General features: G+C 40.1%; 1 protein-coding gene across 2 annotated transcripts in view; it reads left to right on the top strand.

Moving 5' to 3' along the window:
• Positions 1-24317, top strand: part of PXDN (peroxidasin) — a 276386-nt gene that overhangs the window by 214322 nt on the left and 37747 nt on the right. For both annotated transcript variants that reach the window (XM_030198925.1, XM_030198924.1), the window contains 3 exons: positions 998-2501; positions 8488-8622; positions 13496-13704. In XM_030198925.1, the coding sequence (XP_030054785.1) occupies positions 998-2501; positions 8488-8622; positions 13496-13704 (1848 nt within the window). The remainder of the gene's footprint in view (positions 1-997; positions 2502-8487; positions 8623-13495; positions 13705-24317) is intronic.

Raw genomic sequence — 24317 nt, forward strand, 5'->3', positions numbered from 1 at the left:
TACTTTTGCATGGAAATTTTAAAAAGAAGGTAGCCCCGCCATTGCAAGTATCTAGGGATTCAACTATAACAAGCTTTCTTTCAAACAGTGTGTAGCCTTTCAGACATCTGGAAACAAGAATTTCGGGCCACAAAAGTAACTTCGTTATTATGAAAGAATATTTTTAATACATTAACCTTATTACTCTCATTGAAGGACACCAGAAGGGCAGCCTTGGTTGAGATACAATCTGAAGATGAGTCCAGAAAGATCTAGAGAGTAACAGGCATCAATCCCTTCTTCTGCTGCATTTCTCGAAAACCTTTTTTTTTGGGGGGGGGCATATAATACAGTTTTGAAGTTCCTGACGTAGAGCTTATTTGTGAATCCATCTTTGATAGCCCTTTACTTTTCAAGAGTTGTATGTTTTGTTTGGATAAATTGGTGTAGCCATTAGTCCACTTTTAAAAGTAATAAATAGAAATAAAAGAAGATAATGATACCTTTTTAATTAGGCTGACAATACAGTTTTTGACTAACTTTTGAAAGCAATACCTTCTTTGGGTCAGAAATGAGGAAAATATGGCAAATATAATATGTAAGTGAAACACAAAAGCATTCCAATGACAGTCTCAATAGGAAAGGTAGGGGTGGGGGCAAGGTTGAGAAACGGGGAGGGATGGATGGGTGATCAGAGAGTGACAAAGCAGTATAATTTTATGATTTATAATGTGACAAGAAGCTCAGACTTTTAAGTCCTGCCTGGTGAATGTCAAAATATTTCATCATTTTAACTTCAAAGGTTCTTGGCTGGTTTAAAATTCCTTTTAGTATTCTGACCAACTTAGAATTAGAAAAACATAATTTTTGTGCATCGGCTATTCCTACAAGAATTAGATTTTGCATCTGTACCCACCAGGATTATAATTTTCTTAAAGCTCAGCAAAGAATGTAGACATTTGTTGTTCCTGCCTTAAAAGGATAGTAATTTTATATATTTATGCTTCTTCTGTTTCAGGTTATCACTATAATGATCTTGTGTCTCCACAATACCTTAACTTGATTGGTAATCTCTCAGGCTGCACAGCTCATAGACGAGTAAATAACTGCTCTGACATATGCTTTCATCAAAAATATAGAACACATGATGGAACCTGCAATAATCTGCAGCATCCGATGTGGGGAGCCTCCCTGACAGCTTTTGAACGTTTACTGAAATCTGTATATGAAAATGGATTTAATTTGCCCAGGGGTATGAGAGCTGAACGGCACTATAATGGATATCCACTCCCTCTACCTCGTTTGGTTTCTACTTCTCTAATAGGAACTGAAACAGTAACCCCCGATGAACAATTTACTCACATATTAATGCAATGGGGTCAATTTCTTGACCATGACCTTGACTCAACTGTTGTTGCACTAAGTGAAGCAAGATTTTCTGATGGTCAACACTGCAGTTCAGTTTGCACCAATGATCCACCATGTTTCCCCATTGCAATACCACCAAATGACCCTAGAATCAGAAATAATGCACGCTGTATGTTTTTTGTACGCTCCAGCCCTGTTTGTGGAAGTGGCATGACTTCGCTTCTGATGAATTCTGTTTACCCACGAGAACAGATCAATCAATTAACGTCTTACATTGATGCGTCCAATGTATATGGAAGTTCAGATCATGAGTCACAGGAAATAAGAGACTCGGCAAGTCAAAGAGGCCTTCTCAGGCAGGGCATTGTGCAGAGATCTGGAAAGCCTCTTCTTCCGTTTGCTACTGGACCCCCAACAGAGTGCCAGAGAGATGAAAATGAAAGCCCTATTCCGTGCTTCTTAGCTGGAGACCATCGTGCTAATGAGCAATTAGGTCTTACTAGCATGCATACATTGTGGTTTAGAGAACACAACAGAATTGCCACAGAGCTACTGAAGCTCAATCCGCACTGGGATGGTGACACAATATACCACGAGACACGCAAAATAGTTGGTGCAGAAATGCAACATATAACATATAGCCATTGGCTGCCAAAGATCTTGGGTGAGGTGGGCATGAAAATGCTTGGAGAATACAGTGGTTATGATCCCAATATTAATGCTGGCATATTTAATGAGTTTGCTACTGCAGCTTTTAGGTTTGGGCACACGCTTATCAACCCTATAATATACAGATTAGATGAAAACTTTGAACCTCTCCCACAAGGTCATGTACCACTTCATAAAGCATTTTTTTCTCCATTTCGAATTGTGAATGAAGGAGGCATTGATCCACTGCTAAGGGGTTTGATTGGTGTTCCTGCAAAAATGCGTATTCCCTCACAGTTACTGAATACAGAACTAACAGAAAAGCTCTTCTCTATGTCACATACTGTTGCTTTAGATCTAGCGGCAATCAATATCCAGCGAGGTCGAGATCATGGTATCCCTCCTTATCATGATTTCAGAGTTTACTGTAATCTCTCCATGGCTCATTCTTTTGAAGATCTGAAAAATGAAATTAGGAATCCTGAAATCCGAGAGAAACTTAAAAGGTGATTATAGTTTTTTGCTTCAATCAAAAATCAAGTTTGTCTTATAGTATTGTCAGAGAAAAAAATGAAAAACTGATATGCAGGTGTGTTTAAGGAAATATTCTGCATGCATTATTTTCATTGAACCTTGAGCATTTATCAGGCTCTAATGAAGAGAAAGTTCTCATGGCTTGCAGGCTAAATGTGGCCATAGAAACACGTTTTTCTGGCCCTCTGTGCTTTTCGTGTTCCTAGGTGAGATCTGGCCTGCAAAGTAGTGTGTGTGTGGCTTTTTGTTGTTGTTATTTTGCTTTTTTCTGTTTTTGCTCCTATCCTCCCTCCAACATCTTGAGAATTTCATCCAGCAAATTGTGAGCAGTTCAGTCTCAGTGCTTGTAGTTCTTCCGTCTCTGTCTTTCCCTGTTGAGCTTTCCTACCACTCGTATCCACTTACTCCTTTTTATGGGAAAAGTGACAGGAGCTCCAGGAATCACCTGGGAGAGCAGCCAGGCTGGGAGTAATCACTGTTGGTGCCTGAGATTGCTGAACCTGCCAAAATGAATCTGCTGAACAACTTTTGACCACCATGACTAAGTTCTGCCCTGGCTCATATGCTCCTTGTATTGACTGGGTCCATCCAGAAAGGTTGCAGGGACATAGAAGACCAAACGTTGATGTCTACTTAGATTATTACTAGATTTATGGTTATAGAAAGGGAGAGTTGGGGGGGGGGTACCACACAGGGGATCTTACAGGCCCATCTACCCAAGAGGATAGAATACAAAGGAGAAAAACTGTGACTAGTGTCTTCAATAAGAAGTATTATCATACAAGCAGTTGTTCTGTGGCTAGCAACCGGGGACACATCCTTGGCAGTTGGATAGGAATAACTGAGCAGATTGGTTGGTCTAGTGTGTGTTGTTCTGCCCTCTAATAATTTACTTAGCTCTAATTCTTAAAATATCCAGTTCAGATATTCTCTAGAGCACCTCTGTAAATATATTGGCAATTGTCTCTGGCTCATGTTAGTTCTTTTATTTGGTGTTAATAGTTTGCTTATGAAATTTTTGTGGGAGATGAGCCCCAGGTGATGGGTTTACCAGTGAGTTATGGTAAGCACCTGTGGAAGTTATGTGACATTGGCCAGTGGGCTATCAGATTGCAATCCAAAGTATGGGGTTAATTTTACTGCAGCCTGCATTAATAACAAGTATGCATACTTTTCATTATGTGGATGTAGACATATTTTCAAAGCAAATGTATGTGCGTACTTTCACTTTGAAAATTACCCCAGGAAAAATAAGTGAACACATTATGGGAGAAATTCTATATATGTCACCGAATGTTAGGCACTACTTGCGTGCTGAATGTTTGGTGTGAAAAATGCATTCTAACATGCAAGGCACCAGAACGGGGCAGAAACGGCAGCTCCGCATGAAAACACGCCCATCTATAGAATAGTGTTTAAGCTTGTCCTTGCAGATCTACAAAATGGGTCTTACCTACAATTCTTCAGGCAGCAGTGAAAATTGCTGCAATATTACTTTTGGAGAGGGTGGTTTACAGATCCTCTGCCTGGGGTTGGGGAGGGGAGGTGGTGCTTTCTCTTCTTGCTACTGTTACTGTAGTACAGCAGCAATGTATCTTGGTAAGAGTGAAAGAGAAAGAAAGGATACTAAAATGTCTCATAGGGAATACAGAATACAAGTGTAAAACAGGAAAGAAGGCAGTTCATACAACTCCACTTTTAGTAGAGAGCATGTCCATCTTCAGACTAAACGCCAAAGAATGCATGCCTATCTGCATCCATTTGGCAACATGCTCAGACTGGAAGACACTATCTCTTTGGAAAGTTTGTTGGCATGTCCCAGGTAGTTAAGGAAAGAAGTTGCAATGAAGTTAGATTTAGAGGAGTAATATATGAACTTGAGACAATGGTAGAAAATTAGGATGCATAGAAGACAACAGACTTAAAATGTAACAAACAAAAAAAAAAGACAGAGAAATATCTTGGGAATCAGAGTTCCTTTTTTATTTCATGCACCATAAGACCATGTCCAAATCAAGGGTCATGGGAACCTTCAAGAATTCTAAATTAGTTATTGTTGAATGCTTATTAAAACTGGAGATTAAAAAGACACTGACATCTATTTTAAATGTTGGATACAAGCTCACTGCATGCATATTTACATATGTTTACTTGTGTGTGTGTGTGTATATATATATATATATATACTTTAGGTTTTTGCGTTTTGGTTTCCTTGGTTTTTTTGCTTAGTGAGTTTCAACATGGTAGAGGGTAGCAGGAAAAGATTAATAGGTCTATCCTTGCTGCTCTGTTGTATCACACTGCAAGGATACATATCCCTGATGCCAACTATAAAATCTTGACTCTTTTAAAATACCAATCCTCACCACTTACATATAGTGGTATATTGGAGGGTAGTAGAAGAAAATAAATATTTAGGGCCAGATTCAGACTCAGAATTAGGTGCCAGGAAAAATCCATGCCAAGCGCTATTCTATAAAAAGCTCTCTGGACTGCGCACCTTTTATAGAATAGTGTTTAGCATGTATTCCCACACTCAAAGTTCAGTGCAAGGACTTAGGACCAGATTCTATATATAGCGCCTAGAAAATCCACATGGAAAACATTTCCACCTAAGCGTTTTCTGTAAGCGGCACATAGATTTAGGCACAGTATATACAATACGCTGAGTTGATATCCCAGTGCCTAAAACTATGCGCCTCCATTTACACCAATGAAACCATGACGTAGATTTACACACACTAGACCATATTCTGTAACTACACATGTAAATTTTTGAACACCCATGAAACGCTCATTTCCACGCCCATATTCGTGCCCCTTTTGAACTGTGCACATTAGAATTTAGGCACAGTTCATTACAGAATAGATTTAGTGAGTGTGCGTAAATTCTAATTATTGCCAATTAGTGCTCATTATTGCTTGTTAGGTGCTGTTTAAAAAGCAAAAAAGTACTGGGAACCTCCTTCACAAGCAGGACAAATCCTTTAATTGCACAGAATGTGTCTTGTACATCAATCTTGTACCATTGACCCGACACAGGCCGTGTTTCGGCGCAAAGCGCCTGCATGTGCATGAGAGGTTGTGATGCAAAGAGACATATTTGAATCCTTATGTTAAAGAGTGGCAAAATTAAGGTTGGACGGCAAAGAGCTAAAGAAACTCACCGTTCAGTTTTTATTTAGAATGAAGAAACCAGCTGAATGTGCACAATATAAGCAAAACGTTCCTGCTTTTTCAACACAGGAGCACTGTGTCCCTCTTCGTCCAAGCACATTCTAACCAGGTGCTGTTATCAACACTGATTAGCTTGTTAAGCCAATTAAGTTACACATGTTATGGAATATGCTTAGATATCGGTGTTTAACGCTAGGTGCGCTATATAGAATCCGGGGGTTAACACCTGCTGAAGCCTGGTGTAAATCCTGGCTCACAATCCCAATATTCTATAATGTACCTAAAATTGTAGAATGTCCCTGACCCACCCATGTCCCTCCCATGGCTACACCCCCTTTTGGATTGTACGTGAGACACTTTGTGTGCGCAGCTTTATTGAGTAGCGCCTGAACAGGTGCACATGTAAGTCCAAATTAGTGCCAATTAATTTTAATAATTGTTAATGTCTCATTTACTAATTAATCTGTGCGTGCATCTGCCCTGCCTGCCCAAATTTGAGCAACCTATATAGAATCCAGGAGAACCAAATAATACATAGACAAGAAATAACATATTGGTATCATACCATCCTGCCAAATAGAAGCTGACACACCACTTGCAGATAGGTTGTCATAGTGGGTCATAATTTACCTTTATTTTGAAATACAGACTAGATATCCTCAACAACAAACTTCAGTGAACCTCAGATGTACCGTTGTCACATGACTTCTATTTCTTGGTATCCAGGAGGCAGAGCACCCCAACCAGAAACAGTATTGTCATGGTGTATCAGGTGTCTGGAAAACATTTTTTAAAAATGACACTTGGTAATAAACTGAGTCCAAGAAATGCAAATCAAATTAACTGCCCAGAGCAATGCTTCTCAAGCAGTCTTGCGTTATCCCCTAGCTGATTTGGTTTTTGAGACTCGCAATGAGTATTTATAAGAGATTTGAAATGGTAAACAGGTCTGAGATTGTGAAAGCCAATGTGTCAAGAGGGGGATACTCCAGGATCAGTTTGAAAAGCATTGGACTAGATAAAATTTCCACGCTCTCTGGTAGTACAGAATGGACCCATCGGTAGTGAAATCTATACCTTGTTTCATATTTTTATTAAGGTTTTCAAGCACAAAACAGGAAAAATCAAACAATAACAACAATCCATGGCAAATAAAGAAACAAAAATGAAAAGACAGAACATCATCAGCATTCCATGACAATACCCTTAGAAAATCAGCAATTAGACAGTGGTCAGTTAGTGCTATGAGGAGCCTGACAAAATGAATCTAAACGAGCCCAAGTCTTCAAGACAGATTGAACTCTCCGGTGTGTATGGGCTAGAATAGTTTCATATTTTCTAATCACACACACGTAACTCCACCATTCATTATAATTTAGATGTACATTATTTTTCCAGTTTGAAACAATTAAGTGTAAAGCAACAGCTAACAATATATTAAACAATTTCTTATCAGTTTCTAGGATAGAGAGGTTAGAAGAAGAGGCCCTAAAAAGCACAACTTGGCAAGAGAGCATTGTCGACGCCATCCAGTACAAAACGTTGGGAGATAAGACAGTAACAGGCTCTTTTGGCAAGACTCAGGACCAGCCATGGGTAGTCCTGTTGGTACAAATAAGTAAGAGGAAGGATAGGAGTCAGCAGCCAGCTGTTAACCAGTTTTGGCTTTGTAAAAGGCAAAGAACATAATGGGCTAGATTCTATATGTGGCACCAAAAACAATTGGTGCTGAAAAAAGCGCTATTCTATAAGCCGAGCTTAAAGTTAGGTTTGGTTTAAAGAATAGCGCTTACACCTGGGAACCACACCTACATTAGGTACACATCCCCATCATTCTATAACAATGGGTGTTAATTTTAGGAACACCCCTGTTATGCCCATTTCTGCATTACCTTTATCAGACAGCACGTAAATTTTAGGCACAAATCCTGTGCCTAAGTTTACATGTGTAAATGCCAATTAAATCTAAAGCCAATAGTTTCTTGTTAAGCCAATTATTTGCGCAAATTGGTTTGTTATTCAATTAAATTATGCATGGAAATTGGGTGCCTGCCCAAATTTACGTGTGCAATTTTTATTGACTTTTATAGAATTAGGAGGTATGTGAATGAGCATTCATTAGCACACGTTACACCTTAAGAATTTAAGGACCCTGTTTACTAAGGTGCGCTATTGTTTTTAGTGCGCACTAATGCTAGAGACACCCATATATTCCTATGGGTGTCTCTAGCATTAGCATGCTCTAAAAATTGTAATGCACCTTAGTAAACAGAGCCCTTAGTGTGCACCAAATCAAATTAGTGCATTTACCTACAAGTTAACTTGGTTACAGTTGATTTGAAAAGTTCTAAAGAGTTTTTAGAAAAAAAAGTTATTAAAGCAATTGCGTGAAAAGAAACTGAAGAAATGCCAGAAGACCATTCACAAGCCAAACAAACCAGGAACATAAGCATGTCACTCTAATTTTACATGCCAGTATATTAAAATTCATTTGCATTTTAGCTTTATGGTTATTCATTAGGTATTATTTAAGTCTATCAGTAAATGTTATATTGATTTTTTTTTTTTTAGTACTCTGGCAAGGGACAAATATGCTAGTTTTAAATCTTCAGCTTTATTAAGATGAAAAACATGAACGTGTTTTCTTGTTTTGTAACTGAGTTGGGTAAAAATAATAAGAGAAGGAAAATTGTATTGGTTCATGATGATATACAAAGTAAAGTATGCTTTGTGATTATGTTAACTGATTAGCTCACATTTGTATGGGTATTTTTGTTGCAGATTATACGGTTCACCCCTCAACCTAGATTTATTTCCTGCTCTTATCGTAGAGGATTTAGTACCCGGTAGCAGACTGGGGCCAACTTTGATGTGCCTTCTCTCCACACAGTTTAAACATTTAAGAAATGGTGACAGGTAATTTCAAGCATTTTGGATACTAATGAACTTTCATCTAAGAATTATTTCCTTCTCTCATCTTCATGTGTCACTTGTACTTTTATGACTTATGAGCTTTGGGGCATGTTCAACAAAAGCCAGAAAGAAAGAGAGAGAGTCTCAGGTGCAACTACTACTACTACTACTTAACATTTCTAAAGCGCTACTAGGGTTACGCAGCGCTGTACAATTGTATAGATTTGCTGTGATCTATCCATGTGCAAACACTCAACGATGAAGTAATCAAGACTACGCATTTTGGTTTTAATATATATATTTTTAATAATTTTAGAAATTTAAAGAAACAAAACTCCTTATATACAGATATAAATACTGACAGACAAAAAGAAAGGAAAACAAAATAAACTAGTCCCTGTTAAACTCGGTGAGTCATATTTTCAAAGTACCAAGACTTACAGAGTTCCATAGGTGCTTTGAAAATATGCCTCTCTGCAACTTAAGGGGTCCTTTTACTAAGCTGCAGTAATGGTTGGTTTGAATAAATTGTCTGAAGGAAGAGAAGAGACCCAGCAGCCAAAACTAAGTTCTATGATTTGATTTTGGGTTGCATTTACTCAGCGGGCTGTTTTTGTAAATAAAGGAGATTTTTGCCGTTGATCAAGAAGTCCCGCTCCTGTAAGATTGTAAAGTACATCTAGGAACTTCTCGAGGCTTTTCCTCCTGTAACATTCTCCATGTTTGCTTACAATTTAGAAGAGAACCCTGTATATTTTGTATTTTGAACAATTTGTTGAGTGGGTATCTCTCCCTCTAAAGTATTATTTTGATGTTTATAATCAGGACACTGAGTTTCACCTTTCCCATTCAAATTCTTGTGAACAAGAGTTTGAATGGAGAAAGGGAGCAGAATATGTTCGATTTTTTTTTTCATGTAAATCTTATGGCCCTTTTTATTAAGCAGCACTAAAGGCCCCTTAGAGTTTTTAGCGTGTGCTAATAATTAGGACACACTAAACGTTAAGGCCCCTGTTTACTAAGCTGTGCTGTAGGTGTGCTACTGTTTTTAGCACACACTAAAAATTAGCATGCGCTAATGCTGGAGACACCTGTAGGAATATATGGGTGTATCTAGCGTTAGCATGCTCTAAAAACGCTAGCGCGCCTTAGTAAACAAGGCCGTAAGTCACCCATGGGAACATATTGGCGACTCTAGCATTTAGCGCGCACTTAAAAAGCTAGTGCAGCTTAGTAAACAAGGCCCTAAGTTGTCCATGGGAACACATGGGCGACTAGCATTTAGCACACACTAAAAATGCTAGCACAGCTTAATAAACAGGGCCCTTAGTCTTGTTCATTTGAAAATACTGTGAATATAGAGAAGCATGCATTAAGGATGCATGCTTAATTTAGATATATTGCTTATTTTCATTAAAAAATTATTTGGTGTAGTTTTAAAAGGAAATAGCATCTATTTGTAGCTACAAGAAAGCAAGGACATTACTTTGTTGTTTTTGCCATTACTGGGAATTGTTCAGCAGGTTAATTATAACTTTGTTTTGTATTTAAAATGATTTGCTCTCTTAAACACAATTGATCTTATAAATAGAGATGAAGGGATTTTTTTTTTTTTACATAACGTTGTTAGAGTTAAATTTATTATAAAGTGTATTTGTTATGGCAGTCCATCTAGTACAATGTAAAAACGTTTTCAGGGCCCTCAAGTTTGTTATACCTAACGATATAAAACGTTTTGCTATAGTAAATGTAACTGTTGATTGATTTTATATATTACTTTAGCACTTTAAATGTCCTGCCATTTTGCGGCCCTTTTACTAAAAGACGTTAGCCCCTAAACGTGCACTTAGCGTATGAAAAACAGGCTACTGCGGTATTTTGCCTGTTCGTGCATACTAACCTGTATGTTACTTATTTTGTTAAAATATTTTTCCAAGGGTTATGTCATCAGTGAAGAACGGGCGTGGAAGCATTAACCAGCTAACGCATTAAGGAGTCCTTTTACTAGACCACGGCAAAAAGTGACCTGCGGTAGTGCAAGCTCGTCTTTTGGGCGCACGCTGAGCCATCTTTTACCACGTCTAGGAAAAAGTGCCATTTTTTTAGGGGCCGGAAAATGGACATGTGTTAAAATTGAAACCAGAGTACGTCCATTTTCAGCCTGAGGCCTTACCACCGCCCATTGATCTAGCGGTAAGAGCTCACATGCTACACGCGCGGTGACCGGTCGGCGCTAGCCAACTTCCGATTAATGCCAGAAATACCGCGTGCAGTAGGAAATAAATAATTTGTCCAGACATTATGGGCACATGCTAAATCCGAAACCACTGCCAGGGGGGTGCACTAGCCATAACCATGGCATAAAGCAATTACGTACATAACTACAATTTATTGCTAATTAGTATGTGTTTAATGCCAATTCTCACTGATGGGTGACGTCCATGGCAGCCCCCTCCAATCGGAATCAGTCAATTAAGTTGTGAGTAACTGATCCTATGCTAACTGTGCACCCAATTGCATACTTGAGGGTCCCTTTTACTATGTTGCGGTAAAAAGGGCCCTGCGCTAGCGGCAGGGGTTGTTTTTGCCGCATGCTGAGGCCCTATTTACCACAGCAGGTAAAAAGGCTCAAAAAAAAATGGCCATGCGGTAAGATTGCTCTTACCACGAGGGTGGGGAGCACTTACTCCACCCACTTAGATGGCAGTAAGGGATCCTGCACTAACCCATTAGTAACAAGGCAGCGCGTGGCACTACTGCTGGGTAACCCCCATGCTAGAAAATCAAGTCTGATTTTCTGTAGCGCCGGAAATGGAGCGAACTGGGGGTGAAGCTACCTCCTGCATTGGGCCGGCGGTCGTTCCAGGTTGCCACACAGCAGCCCTTTGGTAAAAGGGCCCCTTAACTTTGGGCACTATTTATAGAATTTGGGGTAAGTGCATAAATTGTTAGAGGGCAGGAACTGCATTATTTGATGAGCACACAGTACTTATCGTACTAACCTTCTTTTGTGAGGTTAACAGAGATCCACTTAATGCTTTCTAAGTGCAGCCATGCCAATAGCATGCAGCCTTTGCACTTAACACACACTGATTTCTACTGTTAAGACACGCTAAATGCAAAAACGTAATGCACTCTAATAAAGAAGCCCCCTATTATTATTAATTACTTTATTTATTTGTTTTAAGTTTATATTCTGCCTACATCTAGGCGGAGTAAAATAAAAACAGTCCTAAAAAACCCGTCACAGAATAGCATATAAAACACACATACATATACAACAAAATTTACTGTCAGCGTAATCAATCAGTACTGCCCACCCTGCTCAATCAGAAGGAAAAGCAAGAAGAAATAAATGTGTCTTTAAATACTTTTTAAACTGTGTCAAATTTGCTCATAAACACTACTGAAAATGTGGCTGCTCTAGTCTCAACGTACATTCCATAAAACTGAAATGGCCACCTTCTTTGCATTTTCTGTCCTCAAAATGCACATTGGCTGATGTAACTTTACCACCTGGGAAAAATACCAAGGAACCGTACCATACAGTATCTGGTGGATACGTGTCAAAATTTTAAATTTTATCCTACTGGCTATAGGCAGCTAGTGCAGCTATTTTAGCATTGGTATCACATGAGCAAACTTGAAGATACCAGCAACCATCCTGACTGCCAAATTCTGAACAATTTGCAAAGCCTGTTCTCTTGCAGCTGAGATACCCAAATACAATGCTTTACAACAGTCTATTTTTATTAGCACTAGCCTCTGCACAACAATCTTGAAATCATAAGTAGTAAACATTTGTTTAAGCCTTCTCAATATATGGAGCTCAAAAAATGACTAAATAACATGATCCACCTGATCTTGCATATTTAGTTTCGCATCCAACATCACTCCCTAACTCTTAACATTTGTCTTCGCCGAAACAGAGGAAGTAGCAATAGAGATTGTTATAGGCAGCAGCAAATCCTCCTGTCTTCCCACCACCGTAACCTCCATCTTCTCTAAAAAATCAAAGCCAACTTGTTTTCATCCATCTCATACTTCATCTCATCTACTATGGAAACTAATAGAGTCTGTACATTGTGTCCTCCTAAATCCATATTAGATGGGATCCAACCACTGTTGCTCCATCAGAAAATCACTAAGTTGATCCAAAACTACTTTTTAGCCATCAGATCCAATGTTGACTTCTTTAACAAAAGGTTTAACAGTAGCTAATTTCAAAACAGCAAAGACCACCATCACATTAAGGAACATGTTCACAGTCCTCTGCATAATTGGTGCAACATCTGCTGCAAGATGAATAATAATCACAGAGGAACAAGGCAAAGAAGAAACCACAGTGGCCACCTCTGATTCTGTTATTAACCAGAATTCTCCTAGCACGTTCCACCCCCTCTGCATCTCCCATATATCTCACTGAGCCAGGAAACCAAATTGGAGAAAATTCCAGAGTGATAAACAGAAATCTTAATTGATTACATCTGACTATATAGCAATGTGGAAAAGGAAAGTTAGCCTTAATATAGGGAACGCATACTCATGCACAGCTTTGAGTTGCACAAGCCAGCCTCCTATTACCCACAGTAATAAGCAGCATCCTAAGAACTAGACTAAAACAAGGGGTGTATGTTCAGAGCTTGATTTAGGGCCCTGTTTACTAAGCCACACTGTAGGCACGCTAGCGTTTTTAGCACACACTAATGCTAGAGACACCCATATATTCCTATGGGTGTCTCTAGCATTAGCGTGTGCTAATTTTTAGCGTGCACTAAAAATGCTAGCGCACCTTAGTAAACAGAGCCCTTAGATTGCCATTTTCCAAAATAACTGTTGATAGTTGTTTTTTTTCCCCTCCCTGGTGAGGCAACAGGTTTTGGTATGAGAATCCCGGTGTATTTAATCCAGCTCAGCTAACCCAGATTAAGCAGACGTCCCTTGCCAGAATTTTGTGCGACAACAGTGACAATATAACTAGGATGCAGCCTGATGTCTTCAAAGTGGCTGAATTCCCGCACAGTTATGTGAGCTGTGCAGAAATCCCCAAACTGGACCTTAGGATGTGGCAAGACTGCTGTGAAGGTATGTAAACGAGTGAAAGAGTGAAAGGCAGATACACTCGCATAACCCTAGTAGCTAGTTAGCTTTTCTGTTATGCTGTTCTGGACAGATGTCTGGTTCAAAGTGGTCTTAGAAAATGTAACACGAACAAATTCTGACTACATGGATTTAGAACAGCATTTTAAGAATAATCGGGACACAAATGAATTGCAAGTAAGATGTTCTAGCTGGATGCAGGATGAGCCTGTTTTTTTTTTCTTTTTTTGCCGTTTGTCCTCTGTCCTCTCCTTTATCTTTGTCTAAGGCATGTGTGGAATTGGCCTTTACAGGGCTCTGGTGTTTGGAGCTTTTATTCACATCTGCCTGAGTGTTTCTTCTCTATTTTTTTAATCTCCTCCAAATTCATCCGAGCCATTTCAGTTGCAGTCCTCAGCCAAGTCCCATGAATCCATTGCATTTTCTTCGGTATCCTTGTTTTAATTTGTAAGATTTGTAATCTTAGGCATTTCTGATGTTGATTAAGCAAGTGCACAATTACTGTTGTACAAGTGGTAAACATAATTTGATTTTGAAAACGCTTTTATGGTAGCCTAAAATTTTCTCTGAGCCTCTTCATCTAGTGCAGATATTAACAGAAATGCACTCTGGACTGAGGATCTGCCACAATCAAAAGCCAGGTGAAAGGATGTGTTTGTAAAAAGAGTGGCAAAGTACAACATCAAAGTAAAAACATTTAAGCGAATGTGAGCGCTAACATTTACACACCAAATACTCATGTAAAATGATTAGAGTAATGACACAAATGAGAATATGTTGAAATTCATTTTTGGCCTTGTTTCGGTTTCTGCCAAAAATGCCGGTGCGTTTTCGAGTGAAACTGTTCTGCACAGCCCCCACTCGCGCCTGGACCCACCCATTGGCAGCCCCCTTCTAGGTCTACCACGTCATTAGTTACTAGTGGGGAAAGCAACGCTTGAAGTCACTCCAATCTGTACTGGCTCCAATTTCAAAATGGCTGCCGCATCTTCAAAACTTCCATTGGAAGTGATCAGTATGGGCAGGAACCAAGGCGGATCAATCCTGCCCCTATTAGCCACCAACAACATGATAGGCCTGGGAGGGGGGCTGCCGCCAACAAGTGGGTCTGGGAGTGGGTGCTGTTTGGGGGAAGGACTAGTTTTGTTTTGTTCTGTTCTTTAGTTTCAGTTGAAGCCAAAGGCCAATTTCAGCCACAGATTCAGTTTTTGCCAAAATCAAAATTCCTGGTTTCAGTTGGGTTCTATTGTTTGTACGTACATGTGTAAACGAAAATGGGGCCCTTTTACTAAGCTGCATTAGGCGCTAACATACACTTAAGCAGCAAAAATCTAGTTTTGCCATCTGCACATGCTAAACACATGATAATTATTTTTAAAACATTTTGGGAAGTAGGTTTCAGGGGCAGAGACATTAGCGCCCGCTAAATGAATAATGCAGACCTAACTTGGGAGCCCTTATCATCTATTCTATAAAGGAAAGTAGTCAACTATTTTCCTTTATGAAATAGATGCACTGTCATAGAAATTACCCCCATGATGTATATCATATGTAGGGCTTCCAATTTTTGGTTATAATCAAACACCACCAATAAAAAATCACCCTTCCTCCAGGGTGCCAATGATGTCACCAGGGAGCAGCCATCACAGCCAGGTGATATAATTGGAGCCAACCATTGTGGCTGTTTCTCTGTGCAAAGGTGGTAGCTTGTGCTTTTGCTCCCACAGCTCTTTGTTTCTTCATTTCTTCACCAGCTGTCAATAGCATTAGAAAGGATTTAAAATGCGAGAACAGACACTTCCTGTTCTCGCATTTCAAATTTTCCTGATTGCCAGCTGCAGAATCAGCTGAAGAAGCAGAGAATTACATGAGCAAAAGCACAAGCTACCAACACTATATTATGCCGGAGGGGGGGGGGGGGGGGGGGGAGGGATCTTGGACTGATGCTGGGCTGGGAGACCATGGGGTGCTGATGCATTTGGCCTGCTGAAAGATCGAGGAGTCGATGCTAGGACTAGCAGAAAGGCTGCTGCTGTTGCTGGGGGAATGGGGTGGAGAAAGGCAGCTAATACTAGAAAGTTACATTTTGAGTCACTAAGTGGAATACAGACAGTAAACACCTAGAATCAGAATCCCTATTTCAATATTAAATTATTCATCCAGTTATATTTGCTGTCTTCTAGCATATATATATATATTTTTTTTTTTAAACTGCTATTTAAAATGATTTTCCATATGTGTAGCAGACATCTAAATATGCAGAAAAAAAAACAAAAGTCTCAGATTTCTTGGATAAGGCCAGATTTCTTTAAAATACAAAACAGCTACTAGATGGTGTTTTTAAGAATATATATATTTAACTACAGAACCAGATTATTATGTGCTGTTTGGAGTCAGACAGACTAACAGGCTTATTTTTGAAAGAGAAGGGTGCCCATCTTTCAACACAAATCGGGAGATGGGCGTCCTTCTCCCAGGGTCGCCGAAATTGGCATAATCGAAAGCCGATTTTGGGCATCCTCAACTGCTTTCCATCACGGGGATGACCAAAGTTCACGGGGGCATGTCGGAAGTGTAGCAAAGGCAGGACTGGGGCGTGCCTAACACATCGGCATCCTCGACTGATAATGGAAAAAAGAAGAGCGTCCCTGACGAGCACTTGGGCGACTTTACTTGGTCCACTTTTTCTTATGACCAAGCCTCAAAAAGGTGCCCGCACTGACCATATGACCACCGGAGGGAATCAGGAATGACCTCCCCTGACTCCCCCGGTGGTCACTAACCCCCTCTCACCCTAAAAAAAAAAAATTAATTTTTTTTGCCAGCCTCAAATATCATACCCAGCTCCATGACTGCAGTATGCAGTCCCTGGAGCAGTTTTAGTCGGTAGAAATAAAAGGTCCAAAAATTTCCACAAAAGTTCAACTTCAGGCAGGCGGACCCAGGCCCATCCCCCTCTACCTGTTACACTTGTGATTGTAAATGTGAGCCCTTCAAAGCCCACCAGAAACCCATTGTGCCCCCCTTCACCCCTTAGGGCTATGGGAGTGGTGTACAGTTGTGGGGAGTGGGTTTCGAGGGGGTGGGGTGGGGGGGCTCAGCACCCAAGGTAAGGGAGCTATGCACCTGGGAGCAATTTCTGAACTCCACTGCATTGCCCCCTAGGGTGCCCGGTTGGTGCCCTGGCATGTCAGGGGGACCAGTTCATTACAAATGCTGGCTCCTCCCACGACCCAAAGGGCTTGGATTTGGTCGTTTCTGAGATGGGCGTCCTTGGTTTCCATTATGGCCGAAAATCTGGGACGACCATCTGTAAGGTCGACCTGAATTTCGCGATTTGGGCGTCCCCGACCGTATTATTGAAATGAAAGATGGACACCCATCTTGTTTTCGATAATACGGGTTTCCCCGCCCCTTCGCTGGGACGTCTTGCGAGCACGTCCTCAGGAAAACTTGGGCGCCCCTTTCGATTATGCACCTCTAAGTGATTAGCTTATCCCACTAAAATCATTGGTTGTTTTTTTTTATACTGTCCTTGTGAATCCCACTTGGAATGTGTTTTTCCCTCTCTTAGGGACAACTTATAAATCAAGACCCTGTTAGTCAAATTAAAACTAAAAGTTGTTAAAAATAAAAATTCAATTTCATCAATATAGTCATAAAAATTAATGGGGTCCTTTTACAAAGCCATGCTAGCGTTTCTAGCACATGCTAAAAATAAGCATTCGCTAAACGCTAGAGACCCTGGGGTCATCTTTGATTCCTCTCTCACTTTCTCTGCACATATCCAACAGAGTGCTAAAACCTTTCTATTTCTTTCTATATAACATCTCAAAAAGTAATTCTTTCCTTTCTGAACACATTACCAAAACCCTTATCCACACTCTTATCACCTCAATCTTGGACTACTGCAACTTACTTGTGACAGATCTCCCATTAAACCATCTGTCTCCCCTTTAATGTGCTGAACAGGGACAGTTTCATACACGTTTACCCCCGAATTCAATAAATGTTGCTAAAAATTATGCGCTCAAATTTGGGCATGTGCCCAATTTGCACATGTAATTGAATAATGAGCCAATTAGCACTGATAATTGGGTCCCTAACAATCAAGTATCAGTGCTAATTATCTTCAATTAAAATTTACGTGTATAAATTTAGGTGCTGAGATCCATGCATAAAAATTATACATGAGTCCAAAAAGGGGGCGTGACATTAGGAGGGGCATGCCTTTAATTTATGCACATTATTGAATGAAGGCGATCTGCTCCTAATTTAGGCATGGGAATTTACGCCAAGGTTTTGTTGGTGTAAATGATCACACTTAACTTAAGTGCTGTTTATAGAATAGTGCTAAGTGATTTTTTTATGCTGATTTTTTTTAGGTGCCATTTATAGAATTTAGTCCTTAGTGTACAACACTGCGTACATATAGCAGCACAATAGAAATGATAAGCAGTAGTAGTAGATGTCCAAACCAGCCTCTTAATATCATCACTGCCACCAATACTGGGAAAAATTAAGTAAACTCTCATAAACTTATGAAGAACTTTTCATATAACTGAAAAGTTCAAATATGGAAATACAAATGTCAACAATTGTGAATATGCCGAACCAGAGATAAGCTAAGAAAGATGTTTTAGGCTCTCATACCTCACGCCATTCATTGTGGGGCTCAATTTTTCTTCCTTTCCCTTGCAAATGTTTTATTAAGTTGCAAGGGAAAAGATATACTTTTTGAAGTCCAGATCGTTTAAATCTTTTCTTTCTTACAAAGTGTCAGTTACTGTTTCTGTGCCTGTTATTTGCTCTTATTGAAGTATAATTATTCTTTAAGGGCCCCTTTTACTAAGCTGCGGTAAAAGGGGCCCTGTGGTAGCGCCGAGGCCCCCTTTTAACCACAGTGAGTAAAAGACTTTAAAAAAAAAAAAAAAGAAATGGCCCTGCTGTAAATGAACCACTTGGCCATTTTCCAGGGGAGCCCTTACTGTTGAGCATTATTATTATTTATTGCATTTGTATTCCACATTTTCCCACCTCTTTGCAGGCTCCATGTGGCTTACATTACATCATGATTAGTGGAAATATATAAGAAAATATACATTTGGTATTGCATGTAGTAACAGCTCCTGCGCTACCTGGCGGGTAAGCCCATGGTGCTAGAAAATGAAAATGCATTTTTCTAGTGCCAGAGTTGGTGTGCGGCAGAGGTCAGGACTACCGCGGGGCTCCTTCTGTAGCCCGGCAATAGGCCCAATTTGTCGCACGCCAACAGGGCAATAGCCCTACCACCCTTTAATAAAAAGGCCCTTCTTCAGTTTTCTGTTTCTTGCTGTTCCTTCTTATTGTGGACTAAAGGAACTTGCTATATGAAACTTTTTCTTTATGATATTTCATATATTTGTTTAATTTTTTTTTAATTTATAAGATTTCACATCATTAAACAAGCAGTAATCACTTGTACATCAATGTATATATATATATATATATATATATATATATATATATATATATATATATATACATTTCTACATGAAAGAAATTATTCAAAAACATGTAAAGCAAGTAAATTACTCAAGTCCACAAATGCTGAAATCCAAAATATTGATTTCAGAGGCTTACAATGAAACTTAAAAAAGAAAATATAAACAAGGAAAATAGAGACCTAAATATTTATTTATTTTATTTATTTATTTATTGCATTTGTATCCCACATTTTTCCCACCTATTTGCAGGCTCAAAGTGGCTTACATACTTTTGTTAAACACAGTTATTCCTGGATGTCAGGTACAATTATTGTTGTGCAGAGATTAGTTAAGGGAAGAAGTAGAGAGAAGAAGGAAAGAATTTATTAGGTATATTAGACGGTGGGTTTTCAGAGGTGGATTAGTAAGGTTCTAGGTTTTCATTGTAGGCTTTGTTGAAGAAATATGTCTTGAGGGATTTGCGAAAGATAGTTGTTTCGTTGATTGTTTTCAGGTCTCTAGGTAGTGTGTTCCATAACTTCGTGCTCATGTAGGAGAAGGTGGGATCATGCATCATCTTGTATTTTAGTCCTTTGCAATTGGGGAAGTGCAAGTTGAGAAATTTGCGGGATGATTTTGTGGCATTTCTGGGAGGTAGGTCCACAAGGTTTAACATGTAGATTGGGGCGTCTGCGTGGATGATTTTGTGTACCATTGTGCAGATCTTGAATACAATACCTTCCTTAAGTGGGAGCCAGTGGAGTTTCTTTCTTAAGGGTTTTGCGCTTTCATATTTGGTTTTTCCAAATATGAGTCTGGCCGCAGTATTCTGGGCAGGTTGGAGTTCCTTGATGTTCTGCTCTTTGCAGCCTGTGTATAGTGCATTGCAGTAATCAAGATGACTTATTACCATTGACTGTACCAAGGTACGGAATATGTATCTCGGGAAGAAAGGTTTTACTCTTTTGGGTTTCCACATGGAATAGAACATCTTTTTCATCGTGTTTTTCACGTGGGCATCGAGAGTGAGGTTTCGATCAATGGTTACTCCTAGAATTTTCAAGTTTTGAGAGACAGGTAGAGAACAGTGAGGTGTGGTTATGGTAGGGAAGTTTTTTGTGTTATGTTGTGAGGTGAGAACGAGACATTGTGTTTTTTCTGCATTTAGTTTCATTTGGAATGCATCTGCCCAGGAGTGCATTATTTGGAGGCTTTGGTTAATCTCGTTCGTGATTTCATTTAGATCATGTCTGAATGGGATGGAAATCGTGACCTCATCTGCATATATGTAGGGATTGAGGTTTTGATTTGCTAGAAGTTTAGCCAGAGGTATCATCATCAGGTTGAATAAGGTTGGTGAGAGGGGGGGATCCTTGGGGTACTCCACATTCAGGTGTCCATGGGGGTGATCTGTCCGCTTTCATTGTTACTTGGTATGATCTTGTGGTCAGGAATCCTTTGAGCCATTTGAGAACTGTGCCTCCTATTCCAAAGTATTCTAGTAAATGTAATAGTATTTCATGATCAACCATGTCAAAGGCACTGGACATGTCGAATTGTAAGAGGAGTATGTTGTTGCCACTTGCAATTTCTTGTTTAAGTGAGTTCATTGCAGACGCTAGCACGGTTTCAGTGCTGTGATTTGACCGAAAACCTCATTGAGATTCATGGAGAATTGAAGGTTTATTTAGGTATTCAGTGAGTTGTTTTGTTACTATGCCTTCCATGAGTTTGATTATGAGTGGAATAGATGCTACTGGTCAATAGTTGGTTAGGTCCATTGTGCTTTTTTTAGCATCTTTTGGTAGCGGAGTAAGTAGGATATTTCCTTTGTCCGTGGGGAAGAGTCCATTTTGAAGTCTGTGATTTACGTGATTCATAATGTCTATTTTGAATTGTTTGAGTGCTGATCTTATTAGACTGCTACTACTACTAATATTTAGCATTTCTATAGCGCTACAAGGTGTATGCAGCGCTGCACAAACATAGAAGAAAGACAGTCCCTGCTCAAAGAGCTTACAATCTAATAGACAAAAAATAAAGTAAGCAAATCAAATCAATTAATGTGTACGGGAAGGAAGAGAGGAGGGTAAGTGGAGGCGAATGGTTACAAGTGGTTACGAGTCAAAAGCAATGTTAAAGAGGTGGGCTTTCAGTCTAGATTTAAAGGTGGCCAAGGATGGGGCAAGACGTAGGGGCTCAGGAAGTTTATTCCAGGCGTAGGGTGCAGCGAGACAGAAGGTGCGAAGTCTGGAGTTGGCAGTAGTGGAGAAGGGAACAGATAAGAAGGATTTATCCATGGAGCGGAGTGCACGGGAAGGGGTGTAGGGAAGGACGAGTGTGGAGAGATACTGGGGAGCAGCAGAGTGAGTGCATTTATAGGTTAGTAGAAGAAGTTTGAACAGGATGCGAAAACGGATAGGGAGCCAGTGAAGCGACTTGAGGAGAGGGGTAGTATGAGTAAAGCGACCCTGGCGGAAGACGAGACGGGCAGCAGAGTTTTGAACCGATTGGAGAGGGAAGAGGTGACTAAGTGGGAGGCCAGCAAGAAGCAGATTGCAGTAGTCTAAACGAGAGGTGACAAGGGTGTGGATGAGGGTTTTGGTAGCGGCGGATTTTACGGATGTTGTAAAGAAATAAACGACAGGTTTTGGCAATCTGCTGGATAGGAGCAGAGAAGGAGAGAGAAGAGTGAAAGATGACCCCAAGGTTTCGAGCTGAGGAGACAGGGAGAATGAGAGAGCCATCAACAGAAATAGAAAATGGGGGGAGTGGGGAGGTGGGTTTGGGGGGAAAAAATGAGAAGCTCGGTTTTGGTCATGTTTAATTTCAGGTGGCATTGAGACATCCAGACAGCAATGTCAGACAAGCACGCTGAAACTTTGGTTTGGATGCAATGTGAGATATCAGGGGTAGAAAGGTAGATTTGGGAGTCATAAGCATAGAGCAGATGTCTAATATACATTGCGATTTGGTGTATTTTCCAAGCCAATGTGAGATTTCCTTTGATGAAAGTATGTCGAAGTTGATCCATGATCGATCCACTGGGTATTCCCCGGGTTTTGGGTCAAGACATTCAAGGATATTTGTGTAGTTTGCTTTATTGGTGGGTATCATGAATCGGAGCTTTATAATTTTTTCCTTGAAGTAATTTGCAAGATCTGTTGCTGATGGGGTATCTGTGTTGTTAGAGGTGACCGTAGTAGTATTTAGGAGGTGGTTTACGAGTGTGAAGAGTTTGTGTGTGTCCTTGTAGTTTGACCCTATTTTGGTTTTGTAATATGTCCTTTTGGTTTGTCTGATAATGTATTTGTATTTCCTTTGTAATTGTTTCCAGTCTTTGAGTGCGTTTTCATCTTTTTTCTTGTTCCATGCTCTTTCTAATCTTCTGACCTGTGTTTTTAATTCTTTCAGTTCTTCGTTAAACCATGGAATTGAGTTGTTTCTGTGTGAGATTCTGGTTTGAAGTGGTGCTATATTATCTAATATTGTTCTGCATCTGTTATCCCATTCTTGGAGAAATTGGGGTGAGTCTGTAGGTGTTGTCCATTCGTCAGTGTATAGCTGTTGCCAGAATATTAGTGGGTCTATTTTGCCTCTCGTAGTGTAGGTTTGTTGTTTTTGCTTTTGTTGTATCTTTTTTGTTCTCCAGTGAAATACCTAACTCAACAGCTTACTTCCCCTCTCTAAGCAGCAATTTGTTTAGTCACAAGGAAAGTGGTAAACTGAGCAAGTTTTAAAAATACATATTTAGATCCAGAGTGATAGTTAAGAAAAAAAGTGGCTCCTAACTGAGTCACACCAGGTTTCAACAACATAAATTGCTGCCTTCACCTCAGGAAATATTCTTATCTTTTGTCATTGAAATAGTTCTTCTCTAAGTTTAAAGAATAGGTCTTATACGGGGATAAAGCCACCATGGCAGTTGGAATGGAGCTAGTCAGAGATTCATTTTCTGAAGTCTGGAGTTAAGCAGAGACATCCAAGGTGGCCTCCATAATTTGTGGACCGTCAGATACTTTCTCAGAAGATTTTGACCCAGGCAGATTATGTTTGTTGAATTTTCCTTGTTCAACTTTGGTGATGCCAAGAAAGATGTTAAAGAAATATATAAAGGATTAGGAAAAAAAGGCCCGTTTCTGACACAAATGAAACAGGCGCTAGCAAGGTTTTCCTCAGAGTATGTATGTTTTACAGAGTATGTGTGAGAGTGACTGTGTGATAGAGAGAGAGTGAGTGTGTGTGTGTGTGTGTGACAGAGAGAGTGAGACTGGGTGGGAGTTTGTCTGTGTGTGAGAGAGTGTGTGTGTGTAAGAATGAGTGTGTGTGCCAGGTGCCCCCTCCCTTCCAGTTCCAGGGTGGGCCCCTTCGGGGCCCCATCCCTTCTTCCTCCCTCCCAGTTCCAGGGTTATTCCCCCCCCCCGTCCCTCCCAGTTCCAAGTTGGCCGTGCCCCCCTCCCAGTTCCATATTGGCCGTGGCCGTGCCCCCCTCCGTGCCCCCCAGTTTCAGGGTGGCCCCCTTCCTCCCTGCCTCCCAGTTCCAGGGTGGCCCTCCCCCCTACCGCCCAGTTCCAGGGTGGCCATCCCAGTTTGGTCCCCCCCCCCCCCCGAGTTGCAGGTGGCCAGCGAAAAAGGAGACCCCATGGAGAGGCAGCTGAGCGTTACTGTGCAGGATGCTGAGCTCTGGCTGTGCTTCAGGGAACTGACCAATCCTATTTAATAGAATGCACCTCGAACATTCTGAAGCCGAGAAACCTCATGTGGTTGGTCACTTCAGGAGATGGATACAAAGAGCAGGAATGCTTCAGCCATGCAGCCAGCTTCAGAATGTTGGAGGTGCGTTTTATTATATAGGAAGTTTTTAAAGTTCCAGATGACAAGATTCTACCGTTAACTCGGGTTTATTATGTTTAAATTTTCTAACTATGGTGAACTATTGCCTTTTCTGCTTTTTGCAGATTGTAATGATTTGAATTTTAAATTTCAAAAAATAAATTGGGAATGAATTCTCATTGGTTTCAGCAAGAGGCCTCAACTTTTTTTCCAGTTTGAATTAAACTTTGCAAAGTTTGTTATTCTTTGAAGTTAACACACCCGAAGAGGTACCATTAATTTTCAATACTCTAGCTCCAG

This window comes from Microcaecilia unicolor, chromosome 3 (assembly GCF_901765095.1).
Source record: "Microcaecilia unicolor chromosome 3, aMicUni1.1, whole genome shotgun sequence".
Classification (NCBI taxonomy): Eukaryota; Metazoa; Chordata; class Amphibia; order Gymnophiona; family Siphonopidae; genus Microcaecilia; species Microcaecilia unicolor.